The sequence below is a fragment of the Stenella coeruleoalba genome (assembly GCF_951394435.1).
Source record: "Stenella coeruleoalba genome assembly, chromosome: 9".
NCBI classification, from domain to species: Eukaryota; Metazoa; Chordata; class Mammalia; order Artiodactyla; family Delphinidae; genus Stenella; species Stenella coeruleoalba.
This window is the reverse complement of record NC_137155.1, coordinates 73,290,876-73,308,215: the sequence shown is the minus strand read 5'-3', so window position 1 is coordinate 73,308,215 and position 17,340 is coordinate 73,290,876. Positions and strand designations below refer to the sequence as shown.

At 38.2% G+C, this 17,340-nt stretch overlaps 1 protein-coding gene across 1 annotated transcript in view; it reads right to left on the bottom strand.

The window, feature by feature from the left end:
• The window catches only part of CFTR (CF transmembrane conductance regulator), a gene marked incomplete at its 5' end in the record, with an annotated part of 195,052 nt that overhangs the window by 155,901 nt on the left and 21,811 nt on the right, over positions 1-17,340 (bottom strand). Inside the window, 2 exons of the mRNA XM_079931021.1 lie at positions 5,618-5,726; positions 9,717-9,827. Coding sequence (XP_079787147.1) covers positions 5,618-5,726; positions 9,717-9,827 — 220 coding nt within the window. The remainder of the gene's footprint in view (positions 1-5,617; positions 5,727-9,716; positions 9,828-17,340) is intronic.

Below are 17,340 nucleotides of genomic sequence, written 5' to 3'. Positions count from 1 at the left end.
TCTCTTCTTTCATGACCCTGTAAATCCTTGCTACTCAAAGCATGGTGCTAGGGCAAACAGGATCTTCACCAGGGAGCTTTTAGAAATGCAGAATCTCAGGTTCCACCCAAAATCTGCATTTTAGCCAGATGGGAGGGGGAAGTGGTTGATATGCATATAAAAGTTTGAGAAACACTGTCCTTCTGTCATTAAAATTTATTTTTTTGTCTAAAATTTTTTTGATATTATCATTTTTAAAAAATCAAACTAAAAAATTCCACGTGTACCACCCCCTAATACCCTCACCTTAGATTCTAGCGAAATTCAGATGCATTCAGTGATAACGTTCCTGCTTGTCTACCTCAGTCAGAATCACCCGGGGAACTTTAGCCCCGAGCTCATCCCAGACCAATTAAGTCACATTATCTGGGGTTGGGCTGCTGGTTACTCTAAAGTAAAAATTCTCTGTTTCAAAGAAATCTAAACCCCATGATTTTCCAAACCTGGACACAGGAACTGGGTAGTACACTGTGGGGAGTACAGGAAGTACAGCATGTGTGTTATGGATGGGGGTTCTAGTAGAGGGTAGAAATATTCAGGATGTAGGGTGAGTGTAGGCAGTGTAGCATTCAAGTCCCTGCTGGGGTTAGAGAAGCAGCTAGATATGGGGGGATGTGAGAGGAAGCTGAGAAAAGAGGTCTTCATGACAGGCATCTAGAAAATTTGCTGGAGGTAGGTGACCTTAGGTGAAAGGGACAAAAGTAAGTCAAAGTGCCTAAGCCAGAGACTACCTGTGTGCAGAATTCCCCAAAACACTCTCTTAGTTAGCAGTATGCTTAAATTCAACACCTACCCAACGTGTCTGTCAAAACATAAGGGACAAAGATCTTTTGCAAGAGAGACTGTGGGACTTGAAAACTCTAACAGCCTAAGTCCTAAGACTTCTTTATGACTTTAAACTTCTTGGAGTTTAAGAAATTTAAATAATAAAAGTAGTTTGACTCAAGTTGCACTGACATTTATCTCAATTTGATGATGGAAATATGCCCAGAGCTGCCTAGGAGTCAAGAATATATTTGAGTGAATGCTTGTAAATTTCTGATCATAATAAAAGTATTGTGATAACCATATTCTCTCAGTAATCTGCCTACAGGACTCCCTTCCCTTGGCTTCCCTCTGACTGTCCTTAATTGACTTGCACACACAATTCTTCAAAGGCCAGTTTTTCCTTTATGCTGGGAGTCTTAAATGTTAAAGGCAATGTTATATCTGGCTGCTGAGTCAAATGGAGAAAAAACAAGTACACAGTTAATCATGAGAGGCCATAGCTAATACGATTTAAAATTACATCAGTACTGCAGAGACACAAACTCTTTCATGATGGCATTTCCTTTTTCTCTTAACCTTTCACAGTCAACAGCTTCTTTTTTTTTTTTTTTTTTGGCCACACCAGCATGGCATGTGGGATCTTAGTTCCCTGACCAGGGATCAAACCCGTGCCCACTGCAGTGGAAGCTCGGAGTTTTAACCACTGGACTGCCAGGAAAGTCCCAACAGCATATCTTATAGTACTTTTTCTATCAGTCCTGAAACCAATCAAATATTCTTTATACCACAATGATCCTGGTTTAGAGGGATTAAGAACACACAGGATATCTTGAAATATGTCCACCTTTTACCAAGAGTAGTGTTATAGCAACTTCAAGAATCCCTGCTCATTTAATGGAAATTAAAACATTACCAAGATGACACACACAGAAGAAAGAAGAACTCCCCAGAAAAAATACAATAAATACTAAGGCATTGGTATAAGTTGTTTAAAAGAATAGAGGTCTTATTATAACAGTGAAATTTTCTCCCCTTCTTTTCTTCCTGTAACAGACAGAAAGGATGAGGTAGAGAGATCAGATGCTCTGAAAAGCTTACACTCATCTTAATGACCACCATATAAGTTCTTAAAGACTTAGCCCCAGTTTTCAACGTTTTTACCACTTAAAACTGCACAGTGAGGCCGTGAAGCCTTTACTCTGTGACAAGGGTGAGAAACCCACAGCCTCACCACACCTGTGCCATTGCCAATGTTAATTTCCTCTCCATGCCTTCTCACCATACACATTTCAGCTGCTTTCCCCATCGGTTCTTTTCCTCACCCATTTTCTGCTGGTTATCAGTAGAAGTTGAGCTGATGGAAATCAACTTTGCCCTTTAAACATGCTGTCAGTTCCAGACCAGTGGCCCTGGGCTCAGCTTAGATCAGGACCACCACTCAGTCCCCTCAATCCCACCCCTGGGTAATTAATACACCAAGAAAGGCTTTAAGATTCCTTTTGCTGGGATATTTTTAAGCTTGAGAAGTTTAAGAATAAGTTAGTCCTTCTCCACACCCACTCCATTCTTCTACCCTTAATTTTTTCTATATGTTTGACTCTTAGCACTGCTGGCTCTTGGGTGGATTCCACACAGTTCCTTCCCAAGTATAAGTGGGAAGAGTCCAGTTGGTTCTCCTGTCCTGCCACCTGCTCTGAACTTTCTTCAGATTTGCCCCTGAGGTGACCCTGGGAGAATCTTCAACATTCAAGCTTTTAACCTATATCTCCTGAGCAGATGGCAAAGAAGCTCAGCAGACCCAAGACTGATTACTACTGTCACCATTCTATTGAGTACCCACATACAATCATTACAAATATAGTTACATAGCAATTATAATCTGATCTAATGCAAGGGTCATAGGTTTTGGAACCAAAGAGACCTGGCTATCACTCAAATTTACCACATGCGTAACGTTGGAAAAGTTACTTATTTTCCTGCATCTCAATTTCCTTTTCTATGTATTTGAGATACTAATGTCTGCTCCATGGAGTTGCTAGGAGAATGACCTAAAATAATCTGTATAAAAGGGCTTAATGCTGAACCTGGAACAGATTAGGTACTCAATAAATATTAAACTATATTTTGTTTATTTTTTGATCTGTGTATACCAGACCAAAAATAAATTTTATAAATATGTTCATGTATCATCTAAATTTTCATGTTTAGGTGACTGCTTTGGTTCACATGAAACTTCTCTGCTGGTGGAATCTAGAGGAATAAATTATCTCACAAGTCAGGCTGAGCATAAAAGGGACTTAAGAATTCAGCCTCTCTCCCAGCTTCTACTCAGTTGTGCTTATGTTAACCAATGGAAGCAGCATGTGATGGAGAACATGAAGAGAAAATTTTGAGTTTCTATACAATCTTAGTTATGACATAACAATTATTTGAAATATCATTCACTTCAATCCAAGGATGACCTATTAAGAATGTTGCATTCTCGGGACTTCCCTGGTGGCGCAGTGGTTAAGAATCCGCCTGCCAGTGCAGGGGACACAGGTTCGATCCCTGGACCGGGAAGATCCCACATGCCGGGGAGCAACTAAGCCCATGCACCACAACTACCGAGCCTGTGCTCTACAGCTCGTGAGCCGCAAGTACTGAAGCCCGCATGTCTAGAGCCCGTGCTCTGCAACAAGAGAAGCCACCGCAATGAGAAGCCCACACATCGCAACGAAGAGTAGCCCCCTCTCACGGCAACTAGAGAAAGCCCACGTGCAGCAACGAACACCCAACACAGCCAGATAAATAAATAAATAAAATGGGTGACATAGATTAGTGGCTATATTAGTACAATACTAGAAAAATAACTCAGTGCTGAACATATATTTTTTAAAAAAAGAATGTTGTATTCTTATATGCTATGGGCAGAGTAAACTGTACTTCTATACACTGATACAAATGCAGAGAGTATACTCATTAAGGCAAACAACAAAACATTTTAAAAAATTAAGTCAAATGGAGCCAGAGCTATGGATAAAATTTTTCCCCCAAACTGGGACTTCCCTGGTTGATGCAGTGGTTAAGAATCCGCCTGCAAATGCAGGGGACACGGGTTCGATCCCTGGTCTAGGAAGATCCCACATGCCATGGAGCAACTAAGTACATGTGCCACAACTACTGACACCCACGCGCCTAGAGCCCGTGCTCCGCAACAAGAGAAGCCACCGTAATGAGAGGCCCGCGCACCGCAACGAAGAGTAGTCCCCGTTCGCCGCAGCTAGAGAAAGCCCGTGTACAGCAACGAAGACCCAACGCAGCGAAAAATTAAATAAATAAATAAAAATTTTAAAAAATTGTTTCCCAAAGCTCTAGGTGCTCTCATTAAGAAAAATCACCTGAAAGATATCTTAAAAGATAGTTAATTCTTCAGCTACCTTATTCATATTTACAGATAAAATATTTTCACCCCCAAACTGCTGCAGGTTTCTACAGAGATAGATAGATAGATAAATAGACAGATAGACAGACAGATAGATGGACATCAATAGATAATTTCAAAAGCCAGAGCATTTCTCCCAGGAGGTAATCAAGAGCATTACAAAACACTGGGGACCTAAATGTGGTCATCTTTGTCAAAATAAATGTGTAAATGTATTTATTTGCTGTGTATTAAGTACAGGTTCTTAAAGCAATGCAACTTGCATGGCATCTCTTCGGGAGACACTATGGCAACCCTCACTCCCAAAGGCATGAAGACCAGTATAATTACAACACAAATCCATTCAACTGGTACCTAACCTCCCAAAGCAAATATTGTGCACAGCCTTTACTTGAAGACTAAGTAAGTTTTCAACTTGCCATCAGTTTTACAGGTTACAGTCAAGGATTCCGAATAATGGTCTGGTGAGGTAAAAAATAATGGATCAGAGTCATATTTGACAACAGCTGGGGAACATCCCAGACTGCACTTAAACACCATAAAGCCTGGGATCTTCACGCATTGAGCTCTCTTCACAATGAGGAAGACATAGGAGACTAAGAAAACATACTGCAGGAGTACCTCACTGCCATATTTTTAATTTTTGCTATTTTTTCTTGAAACAATTCATCATGCAGATATGATTTCAAAATATTACAAATACTCATATATGTAATTGCTGAATTTTACCTAATTCTCCTCCTGACATTGTCTCCTGACTTTCTCCTGTTGAATACAGGAAAATAAAATCATCAGCAATCTCATATACCAGTAATATAATGTGATTTGGGATCATAACAGAAAATAACTTTTTAAAAGAAATTTATTTTACTGAACCCATTTGGAATTATAAATGGCCACCTGTGTTCCAGGACATCCTAGTTCCAATGCATTTTTTACTTGTCTCCACTAGAGTTTTAGTGGTTTCAGAGTTAGCCTTTTACCTGTGTATCAGATTACCCTAATCCTTCTATAATCATAAAAATGAATATAGGGACTTCCCTGGTGATGCAGTGGTTAAGAATCCGCCTGCCAATGCAGGGGACACGGGTTTGAGCCTTGGTCCAGGAAGATCCCACATGCCACGGAGCAACTAAGCCCATGCGTCACAACTACTGAGCCTGCGCTCCAGAGCCCATGAGCCACTACTACTGAGCCCACGTGCCACAGCTACTGAAGCCTATGCACCTAGAGCCCACGCACTGCAACAAAGAGTGGCCCCTGTTCGCCGCAACTAGAGAAAGCCCACGTGCAGCAATGAAGACCCAACAAAGCCATAAATAAATAAATAAATAAAAATGAATATAATTATTTTACCCATAATGAACTTACAGATGAGATCCTTACCCCTAAATATAATATGATTCCATAGAACATAAATCTCCAGAAAAAGCATCGCCGAAGGGCATTAATGAGTTTGGGATTTTTCTTTGAGGCCAGTTCTCTATCCCATTCTCTGCAAAAGAATACAAAGTGGGATCAGTAAGTTGCATGTGCAAGTATCTGAGTTCTCTATTTCCCTTAACATAGTTTTATTCACACAAGTACATTCAAGGAGATTAACCCAAGTGACTAAAGAGACAAAACCTTGTGGGGACCTTCCAACACCAACGCTCAGGCAGATGTTTCGCAGAATTCAGTGCTCCACCATATATCAATTTTCAAGGAGTTGACTTCATGAAAAGGCCACACTATATGTGTTAAAGAAAGGTTCTGGGCTTCTAAGAAGCAATGAATGCAAGAGGTGGACAAATAAAATATGACTCTTATGAATACACATTGCTGTGCTTAGAACAAGGTGAAAAATAAATACTTAATTTTTTCCCCTTCACCTCTCGATCTTTACCTGTTTAGAATTGTAGTGGATTGTACAAAATCTAACTGTCAAACCAAAAACAAGATTAAAAGTCAGGTGGATTTTTCTGTGATTTAACATTAGAAAAACTTGTTGTTTTTAAACGTAGGGGTATGAAACAAGTATCATCAACTTTGATTTTCAAATACTAAAGTCATTCTTTACAATAAACATCTTTGGAAAATTAGAATAGAACCATATTCTATATTTTCTGGCAGGAATAGAAATTAAATAAGTCTGAAAAATGGTTGGTGTCAAATAAATGTCTTTGTTTTCTTTTAAATACTATACATTCATCAGCCGATTATATTTACATTTTTGCCACTACTTTCTTTTCATAAAAACCCTCTCTTCCCAAGTGGATAAAATATATCCCTAAATGTTACCCTCATCTTCATTTTTAAACTGTACAGAGATGAAAAGTTTCACAGGAAAGAACTATATAAAGACTTTATATTTTATCAACAGCTATTCTCATTACTATCCATCTACCATTATTAGAGGTGGTTCTAAGTTACTCCAAAGGAAGACCACACAACTGAGATTTGAGGGCAGGTTTGGCAGTCATGGGCATTGTGCATGGACACTGGCTCCCCTGAGAAGCTTACTCTCTCTCATGCCTAATTACGCTATGCCACCCATCTACCTGCTCACACTCTTCCCACTCTTCCACTCACACACAAGACTTGCCTCCCATCCATGTCATTTGGTGATTCACAACGGGGTAAGAAGCTAAATGTGGAGACAGATTCTGCCTCTCTTTCAAAGGAAGAATGAGTCAAATGAGAAAGCCAGGAAGAGAGGTGGTACATAAACCAAAGAAATGGTTTCAAGTTGGGAAGAACTGGTCAACCCTGAAGTCATGGTAGGAAGATGTCATTATATTTGACATTAAGAGACCTCTGGTGACCCTAGTCAAGGTCATTTTAGGAATATGGTAGACCCAGAAACCATATTTCAGGGAGCTGAGATGTAAAGGAAAAGAGAAGTAGAGAGACCAGGAGAGCACAGAGATATTATCTGTGGGGGCGGGGGGTGGGGAAATGAATGAGGTAGCGATCTGAGAGGAAGGCAAAGCTGGGGAATGTTTCAGTGGATGGGACTTGAACTACTGGACCCTGAGGGAAGGAATCAGCAATGAGAGTACATGGGGTAGTTCCCACAATACCACAACAGACCCAGTAAGCATTCCAAACACCGAGAGTTGAATCATAGTGGAAGAAATTTTATACTTATCAAGTTTGTAGCTTAGCTACAATCATGGAATGGATGTGCGATCTGCATACAGGAGTAATGCACAGGGTTCAAATCCACGGCCACAAACTGAGCCAGATGGGCCAAGGTACCTCAACCACATGGTAACCACCTAGGGCCTTCGTCACATATCATCTTTGAAATCTGTGGCCAGGGTCACTTTCCAAGGATGCAGAGATACAAAGCACTATAAGTGATATTTCACTCTTTCAAAATACTTCAGTAAATTCTAAATAACAATTTTTACAAAAAAGAAATAACAGAGTGAAGAAGAGATACCCCCAAAAAGACAAAAATAATAAAGATAAAGTTTATGGACTTACGCCGGCACAGTGTTGGATTGAAACAAAATAGGTACATTTTAAACATTGAATTGATATGGAGACACAATGAAAACTGAGGAGAAAAAACTGTTAGGCCAGATAATCCTACAAATTCAGGTTATGTCCTCTATTTGGCCATAAGTAAAAATAAATCTGGAGTATGCAGGTTTTGATTAATCTAGTCCTACTCTGATTAATCTTTCCCTCAGCATCCATTTAGAACTTAGATATTCATTAGCTACTATATTATTTTGAACTTGCTGATATACCTACAATATACTATGTTTATATATTTTATCTCTGCAGAAGTGTTACAGGTTTTTACATAATGCTAGCCATTTCACATTCAATCATCATTCATTCATTCAACAAATATTTACTGAGCACCTACTACAGTCAGCCCTTCATGTCTGCGGGTTCCTCATCCTCAGATTCAACCAACTGGGGATGGAAAATACTCACCAAAATAAATTCCAGAAAGTTCCAAACAGGAAAACTTGGATTTGTCATGTGCCAGCAACAATTTACATAGCATTTACATTTTATTACGTATCATAAGTAATCTAGAGATGATTTAAAATATACAAAAGGATATGTGTAGGTTATATGCATTTTGTATAAGGGACTTGAGCATCCATAGATTTTTATATCCAGGGGGAATCTAGCAAGGGACAACTGTATATACCAGACCCTATTCTAGACCCTATTCCAGGCACATCATAAACTGAACAAATCAAACAAAAACAAAACAAAAAAATATATCCCTGCCCTCATGGCACGTACACACACTAAGTACTCGACATTAGGAGCTGGACCTTGAACTTGGAAATGTGAAGCTGCTACTCCCACTAGCCTAATTCTTTGAATAAAATCAAGAAAAAGTAAGGCTGAATATCTTGTCTTGAAATTTCAAAAGAAATTCAATGAATTTCATGAAAATAAGGTAAACAAATTGCAAATCTACTCAACTATTTTATTTTGGTGCAGTAAAAAGTAGCTACTTCTTTTTCTTTTTCCTGTCAACTCCCTCTCCCCTTTCCCCTTCATCTGGTATCAGACCCTGTACTGCTGGCACAAGACCCAGTCTAGCTCATTCATAGATTGTTGTCGGTCCAAGGAGTGAGCTTGTGACTCAAAACTTTCTGGGATTTTTCACATTTGGCCACAGAGAAAGGACTCTTTCCTCTGTGGTCTATAAAAATGTGAGCAAAGAGTTCTGAGGACCCACTCCATGGAGGAAGCTGGTCTGAGAGAATAAAACCAGTCCCTGGTTCCACTGAGTCCCTAAGGCCAATTCTCTACCTAGGCCTTCACACAGGTTGACTACATGAACCAATGAATTCCCTCTTAAATAAATTCTCTGGCAACCAAAAGGATTATAACCAGTACTCTTAGAAAGGGAGACTTCTTTACAACGGGAAACACTGTTCCTGGGGAGGCCAGGAGTATAGACCTGGGTTTGAACCACAGCTCAATCAATTATTAGCTGGAAAATTACATCATCTCTCTGAGCCTCAGTTTGCTCTTCTGTAAGAAAGAGATAATGATGCTTTCCTTCCAGAGTGGCTGAGAGGAGATATTACACCTGGCATTCAAAATATACTCAAAAATATGAAATTTTTACATTTCTTTGACATCCAACAGCCTTTACCCTAAGATTTCCAAGTATGTACATTTGTATTCACACATTAAGATTTTGGAGGCAAATGTACACAACTTGCTTCATAAAGATGTGATTCCAGTCTTCACAGAATCCACGTAATAGTCTTCAAAGACAGGTAGCTTCTCAGAATTCAAATATGTGTTTTTCCAAAAAAGGTCCTATCTCAGGAAAATGGTTTTTCTTCTTTCATCCTTTCATTGTTTAATTCTTAACTAATCAAGACTTCATCAAGAAAATAGGATGTTCCTATTATAAGTATGCCATTTTAAGAATTAAACCCTCTAATGTCAGTTCTCTAGTCTCTAAATAATATTAATTTCTCTCTTCAATAAACAATGTGTATGAACATACCTTTCCAATTTTTCAGATAGATTGTCAGCAGAATCAGAAGAAGAGATATGGTATATGTCTGACAATTCCAGGCGCTTTCTGTACCCTTTCCTCAAAATTGGTCTGGTCCAGCTAAAATAAAGAGAGGAGAGACAGATATAAATGTTAACTTGATTTGATCTCCAATGTAGACTTGGAATTGGATACAGTTTCAAATTTTATAGCATGTGGAAAATGGTGGTAGTGCATAAATACGAGAATAAAATAAGTCAACTTATATAAGTGCCAGGGAGTCATATCTTACAGAACACAACTATATAAAACATCATCACCTCTGAACTGATGTGACTATAGCTTTGCTTAAAGGATGGGGGATGACGGTAGAATCATCATCTTTCCCAGAGGAAAAAAAACAAACTGCTAAACATTCTATACTAAAAGTATTCTTCAAGAAAAAAAAAGAAGAAAATTCCCCAAAATAACCAGATACTAGGAGTTTATAGTTTGCTGAAGTCCACTCTCTACCACTTCAAATACAAAATGATCTGTGAATAAGAAGACAGACCCTCAAACAACACCCTTATATAATTTTGTTAACCATAGCTCACAGTACTCAGCAATGAGCTATTTGTTGAATGAACTGACTGTAGCTGGAGTATCAATTTGTTGACTTAATCATCACCGCTGAATGAGGGTGGGGATCATAATTTTATGTTTTGTCTCCTCACCCCATAGCAGTTACGCACATCTGCCCTCTAGGCATCTAATAAATAACAATTTATGATGGAAGCTAGGGAAGCTGGCATAGTAAATACTTATGCAGGATACTCCAGTTATTTTCAAATACATTGTTTCTAACTACTGTGAATAAGGAAAAATAATCATCACAGAGATAAGAAAATCTAAAAAGAAGTCAAAGACAAGGGAAAACAAAGAGGAAGGAGAGAGGGGCAGGAGAATTGTAAAACAAAGAAATCACGTACAAAGAGAAACTTCTAAATGAAATTTGAGCAAATGAGACCTTTCTCATGTGAAATTTCATATATTTATTTTTTAACATCTTTATTGGAGTATAATTGCTTTACAATTGTGTGTTAGTTTCTGCTTTATAACAAAGTGAATCAGCTGTACATATACATATATCCCCACATCTCCTCCCTCTTGCGTCTCCCTCCCACCCTCCCTATCCCACCCCTCTAGGTGGTCACAAAGCACCGAGCTGATCTCCCTGTGCTATGTGTCATATATTTATTAAAGAAAGGAATTGAACTTGGAATCAGTGATTCCCAACATATGCTTTTACCCTTACCATCTTTCTTTTCTTCAGAGAGTCCCAAAATTTGGTGTCATTGAGACGCTGGTAATAAATCAACATTCATGTTACCCACCAAAAATCAACAGGGAGTGTTTTAGCAATATCTGAGAAGCAAAATAAACTTATACTAGGAAAATTATTCTAGCAAAGCCATTCAGAATAAAAAGAGGAAATGCTATGCCAAATGCAAACATTTTGACATTGTTTCAGGGCAAAACTTTGCAGAAGGTTCTCATGTCCACCTTCACCACTCCCACCCCAAGAGTCCAGATTCTTGTTTACACTTCCCTTGTCTCCACCTTCTTCAGTCAGCCACTGCCCTGTGTTCCTGATGTCTCTACAACTTGTCCTTCCTTAAAATTTACCTGAATTAAGACCCAGCTCAAGGACTTTGCTGGTGGTCCAGCAGTTAAGACACCACCCTCCCAATGCAGAGGGCCCAGGTTCGATCTCTGGTCAGGGAACTAGACCCCACATGCCGCAACTAAAGACTCTGCATGCTGCAATTAAAGATCCAGCGTGCCACAACTAAGACCCGGCACAGTCAAATAAATAAATAAATATTAAAAAAAAAAAAAGACCCTGCTCAAAGGCTCAGTAGTTTCACCAACCATTTCTGACCAAGATATCAACGAGTGACAATGGTTTAATATGTCAGTTTCTTCCACTAACTTGCAATATTTGCATCTTAACAAGAGCCTTCAAACTTCAGCAAAGGGTGATAATTGTTTCATCTTTATTGCCCAGTGTGATCCATGGGCAATTTCTCCTGAAGAGCAAGAATGAAAATAGTTAAGGACAGTCTGAACACAGCAGTTAAAGAAGTGCTGTGATCATGCAGCATCTGCATTGGGCATCGTCTGTGAGAGTGCTGGCACACCTGCCTGGCACTCACAATCTAGTAGCCAACATAAGCACTTTGGAAGCACATTTGCCAATACAGGGGGCAGCAAGGGTGTGAAAAATCTGGGACAGCAATTTAGGATATAAACTCCATTCTGTTAGTTATAAGCCTTTGTAAACTTAAGAAGTGAAAAGGTGAAGCAAGTGTTTACTACTAATAAAAAAATTATGTGTATATAGCACTTTCACAAACACTAGCATATTGTGATTTTCATTGGAAAGTCTTGATAGGTAGGTAGAACAAGAAGAGATCATTGCCCTACTATAAGGATAAAGAAATGGAGGCTCAAAGATGTTAAATTTGTCCGTTACTAAATGCCACAAACTAGATTTTTACCACATTCTTCTGATGTTATTTTATCCTTTACCGTGTTCAGCTCTTATGTTTAGGAAAATTAAACTTGGTGGGTTATTCTAGACATAGTGCTGGAACACGGGTCTGGAAGCAGGGAGACCAGAAGCTAGCAGACTGCAGGCAGTAGTGTGGTGTCGTGTACTGACAAATCTTTAACCATGCCTTCTCCAGGAAAACAAAAAACAAAAAGTGACGTATGGTATTTGCCTATTTCTGTGGTGTAAATACTCCCACCATGACCAGTTTCAAGTCACCAAACGCGAAGTCACTGAACACAGAGTTGGGAAGAGAAACACAGCTGCATATTATAAGATAGTGTGATTACCATTCAGATACAATCAACATAACCTCAATACATAGATAATAATTATGTAGTGATAACTTTTCAATTATTACCTTTGTTTTAATATAATTTATTTAATTGTAAGTGTAAATCAATTAATTTTTAATACTAGTTGTACTTAACAACCAGCTCACAAAGTTCCTGAAAATTTAACAATCAGCTCAGCCAGAAAGGGCCAACAGTAATAGATCACTGACTGCCAGATGGTTGACAGACTCAGAACAAGGGTAATAGCATTGAGAATGGAAAGGAAGGGGCCTATGGAAAATTTAGAAGAGAAAAATATACTCCATGTATTAATAAACCTTTCATTTTCAGTATGTTTGAAATTGTTAAAATATGAAACTAAATTTATAAATAAAGAGAAGTTCACTATCTGTAAATATTACAATACCAAAGACATTTTCAGGAAATTTAAAAACAAATCTTTTCTTTCTTTTAAAAAATAAATAAACAGGGGCTTCCTTGGTGGCGCAGTGGTTGAGAGTCCGCCTGCCGATGCAGGGGACACGGGTTCGTGCCCCGGTCCGGGAAGATCCCACATGCTGCGGAGCGGCTGGGCCCGTGGGCCATGGCCGCTGAGCCTGCGCGTCCGGAGCCTGTGCTCCGCAACGGGAGAGGCCACAACAGTGAGAGGCCCGCGCAAGAAATAAATAAATAAATAAATAAATAAACATACATCTTTTGGTCCATATCTAAGACCTGATCACCGTTTCCATTAATGAGTTTCTAGCTCATTTTTAAAATACTTTAAGTAACACCTACATTTATAAAAAGCTTCCTGCGTTATCCATGCCCATTTTAATATATACGTTATACCAAGGCATCTAGTTTTGATTATCAAGAGTTCCACAGCCCAGCATCATCAAATCAAACATATTCAGTAGTATTAAAAGTTAGCCATTTATAATTATTAATATAATTTAGTGTTTCTGACAGATTCACTACAGTAAACCTATATTTGTAATCTGAAATAGAAACGACTTAAGGTAAATTATGAGAAATAAAATCAATTAACCTTAGGCTGCCTGGCAATCACCAGAGTTATCTGAAAGAATTTATTTCGTGAGATTAAACCTAAAAGAAAATTGAATGAAATTTCTGCCCTATCAAGGAGGTCTCCATGACTACCTCAAGCCAGTCACAGAAATACAAAAAAAAAAAACCCAAAACAAACAAAAAACTCCCCAGGTATCTACACTTAGACATTCACTGAAATATTAGTTACTGTAAAACTCCAGCCACCGCTTTTTTTGAATGAGCTTGAGTATGTTAAACATACTTGGATAGAATTTAGAAATGCCAACTCAGGATTTCTACTTCAGCATTTCTTCCATTAAATATTAATGAGTACCCAGGTGTTTCATTAGCAAGGCAGGTACACCTGGAATAACCAAAAGCAATAAACACTATTCTTCCTCCTTATCCTCAAATTTGCTCCCACCCACCCTTCCTCTCACCTCTAACTGATCTTACCCTTCTCCTTCATTCATAACCTGTCACTGTATATTGAAAATGGCCTTATAAATTGATCTATTTAGAAACTGTGACAGTTTCCAAAGTTCTCCTTATTTCTAACAGAAACTAGCTAATCATTAATTACAAGGTAGCAGACAGAGATCCTTAAGATATATAGTTCTTTATAACCTAAAGTTTTGGGACTTCCCTGGTAGCGCGGTGGTTAAGAATCCACCCACCAATGCAGGGGACACGGGTTCGAGTCCTGGTCCGCGAAGATCCCACATGCCGTGGAGCAACTAAGCCCTCTGCCACAACTACTGAGCCCGCGAGCCACGACTACTGAAGCCCGCGTGCCTAGAGCCCATGCTCTGCAACAAGAGAAGCCACCGCTCACAGCAACGAGAGAAAGCCCGCATGCAGCAATGAAGACCCAATGCAGCAAAAAATAATAATAATAAATAAATAAATTTATTATATATATATATATCCTGAAGTTTTCAACGAACTTAAAAAAAGTCTGGTACCCAGACACACTGTGCACTTAACGATAAGAGTCTTCAGGTTTTATTAAGGAAAAATGCTATCACTTGATTTTTTTAAATATATACACACACATACACACCATGAAACTGTATTTAGTTTTTCTTAGGACAAAATTTCCGATTTCTACATAAATTTAGAGTGACTTGTAATTCCTTATGATGAAAAGACTTTTCCAATTATAGACACTATTAAAGCTTTGATTTTCATGAAACCTATCCCCGTTAAAACCACATAATTAAAGCTTATAATCATTTTTCCATTTGACATTTGGCTTTTATTAATCCAACAGAGGCATCTGACATTTTCATCTGCTAGAATTTAAGATGAAGGTCAGGTATCAGATCTTTTCAGTTTCAGATGATTTTGTTTGTATAAAACAATCATGCCTCCGCATTATTTAACATTACTTTTGATTTAACTAGCCAGATAAAATGAAATGAAATAGCAAATTCAAACCCATGGCTGCATGACACATCTCCTAAATACTGACAAACGGATACACTCAAATGACTCAGCCTTTTTCCTTTTTGGATGAAATAACACTTGAGGAACTAAGTAGAAATTACTCTAAACTGCTTAGTACGGACAAAATTAAATACGCTAGAGGTTTTCTCATCATCCAATATATTTACCATGAGTTTGAAATAGCCCAAATAAGCTGGATAGTCCTAACTAAAGAAAACGGTGAAGTTCAGGCTGAGGAAAGAGGGGGAATCATTTGAACAGACCGTAACAACAAATCTCAAATTCCTGCAGCATACTCTGCCAGTTTGCTTTAGGTTTTTTGATAAATGGCTATGATGGGAAGAATTGATTTGAGACCAGAAGTCATTTCATCTCTAAAAGGATGTTTCTTTTCTAATTCACATAAATAACACTTCAAACGTCACAGTTATTTTATCAACTTAGATCTGGTGTTATCTTATAGTTGGATATGTTTTTTCTCAATGAATTTTAGTAAAAATAAAACTTGAGAAAGTAGTGGCATCTAGCTCTCAAAAGTCCTGTATAAAACTTGTAGGCTTCAAGAATGCACCCCAAAGTCACAGCACTGGGGTGAGGGTCAAGTCGGTGAGTCTCTGTCCTCTCATCCCACAAGGTAATTAAACAGGGTTTGCTGCTTACCCATAAAATGGTAAATTTATAATAAATAACCACTTTAGTCAGCTCAATCACCTTTTTGCTTGCTAAAGATGAGCTATTTTTGTGTTTGAGAGTTAATTTCTCATGAGGCTCCTAGTTTGCCAAGAGGACAGCAGAAGTTCTTTTTCTTTCTGTAGATGAGTAAACAGTAAATGTAGTCAATGAATTTTAGAAGATTTGGAAAGATAATTATTTGCTGCTCAACAAAACACTACAAACCAATTCTGAAAAACCTTCCGGAGGCCCAGAAATTAAAACCATAACATAAATTACTTTAACTTCATGCTTAATGAACCTAAACATTAAATAGGAAATCGATCTGCCCATTTTAAAAGATGCTCCCAAATATAAATGTATTTGGAATGTAAGCATATTAAGAAAACTTCAGGAAAGATATTTTCTTTTTTGCTTATCTATATTCACTAATGTTTAACTATGAGCATGTATAACTTTGGAAATAAGGAGGAAGTTCTTTTTAATTAAAGAAGAAGTTACATATTATAATTAGTACTTGCTATGGGTAGCTATGCACATAAACTTTCTAGTCATATATGTTTTAACTCCATGATTTTCATATAATGCTCACTATTAATTTTCATTTCCCATAAAGCTGCTTTCTTTTCTTTCCTGATATGATTGTCTGAGGTAAAACTTTATAATGAAGACTACAAAACTCCAGTCACCTAACTTCTACTGCAAATCTGTTACTGGAAAAACTGAATTAGTGATTTTAAGAAAACTCTAGGTATTAACTCTGTCATTTTCCAGTCATGTGACCTTGGAAATAGCTTTTCTTAAGCTCTCTCAGCTGCAGCTCCTGCTGGAAATAATTACTATGACTACCTGGTTTTCATGGGGGCCAAATTCAATGTTGTCTATAAAATATTACAGCTGTACGTTATTGCGTTGCTTCTTCATAGAAACTATTTGGCTTTAGTTTAATTTTCAGAGCACTAGAGTTTATTATTATTGTGATTATAACAAAAGTACTAGCTAACCTTAATAGACTATTCCTATAACTCTCTAAAATTCTAAGTATTTCACATACGTTATTTCATCTGATCCCCACTACAATTCAAGAGAGAAGCCCTAATATTATCTCCATCTTACAGATGAGTAACTGAGGCTGAGGGAGCTTAAATAGTTTATCCAAGGCAGAGTTAGAATTTCAAAACAGGACTGTGATAGCAAAGCCTACACTTGTACCAAATTTGCCATATTAGGACTAATTTTAGAAGAAGAGAAAAAAAAGCACACAGATAAGTATAATATGAAAAGCATAAGCAACAATAGAAAAAATAGATAAATTTGACATCATCAAATTATAAAACTTGGGCTTCCCTGGTGGTGCAGTGGTTGAGAATCTGCCTTTAATGCAGGGGACACGGGTTCGAGCCCTGGTCTGGGAAGATCCCACATGCCGCAGAGCAACTAGGCCCATGAGCCACAACTGCTGAGCCTGTGCGTCTGGAGCCTGTGCTCCGCAACAAGAGAGGCCGCGATAGTGAGAGGCCTGCGCACCACGATGAAGAGTGGCCCCCACTTGCTGCAACTAGAGGAAGCCCTCACACAGAAACAAAGA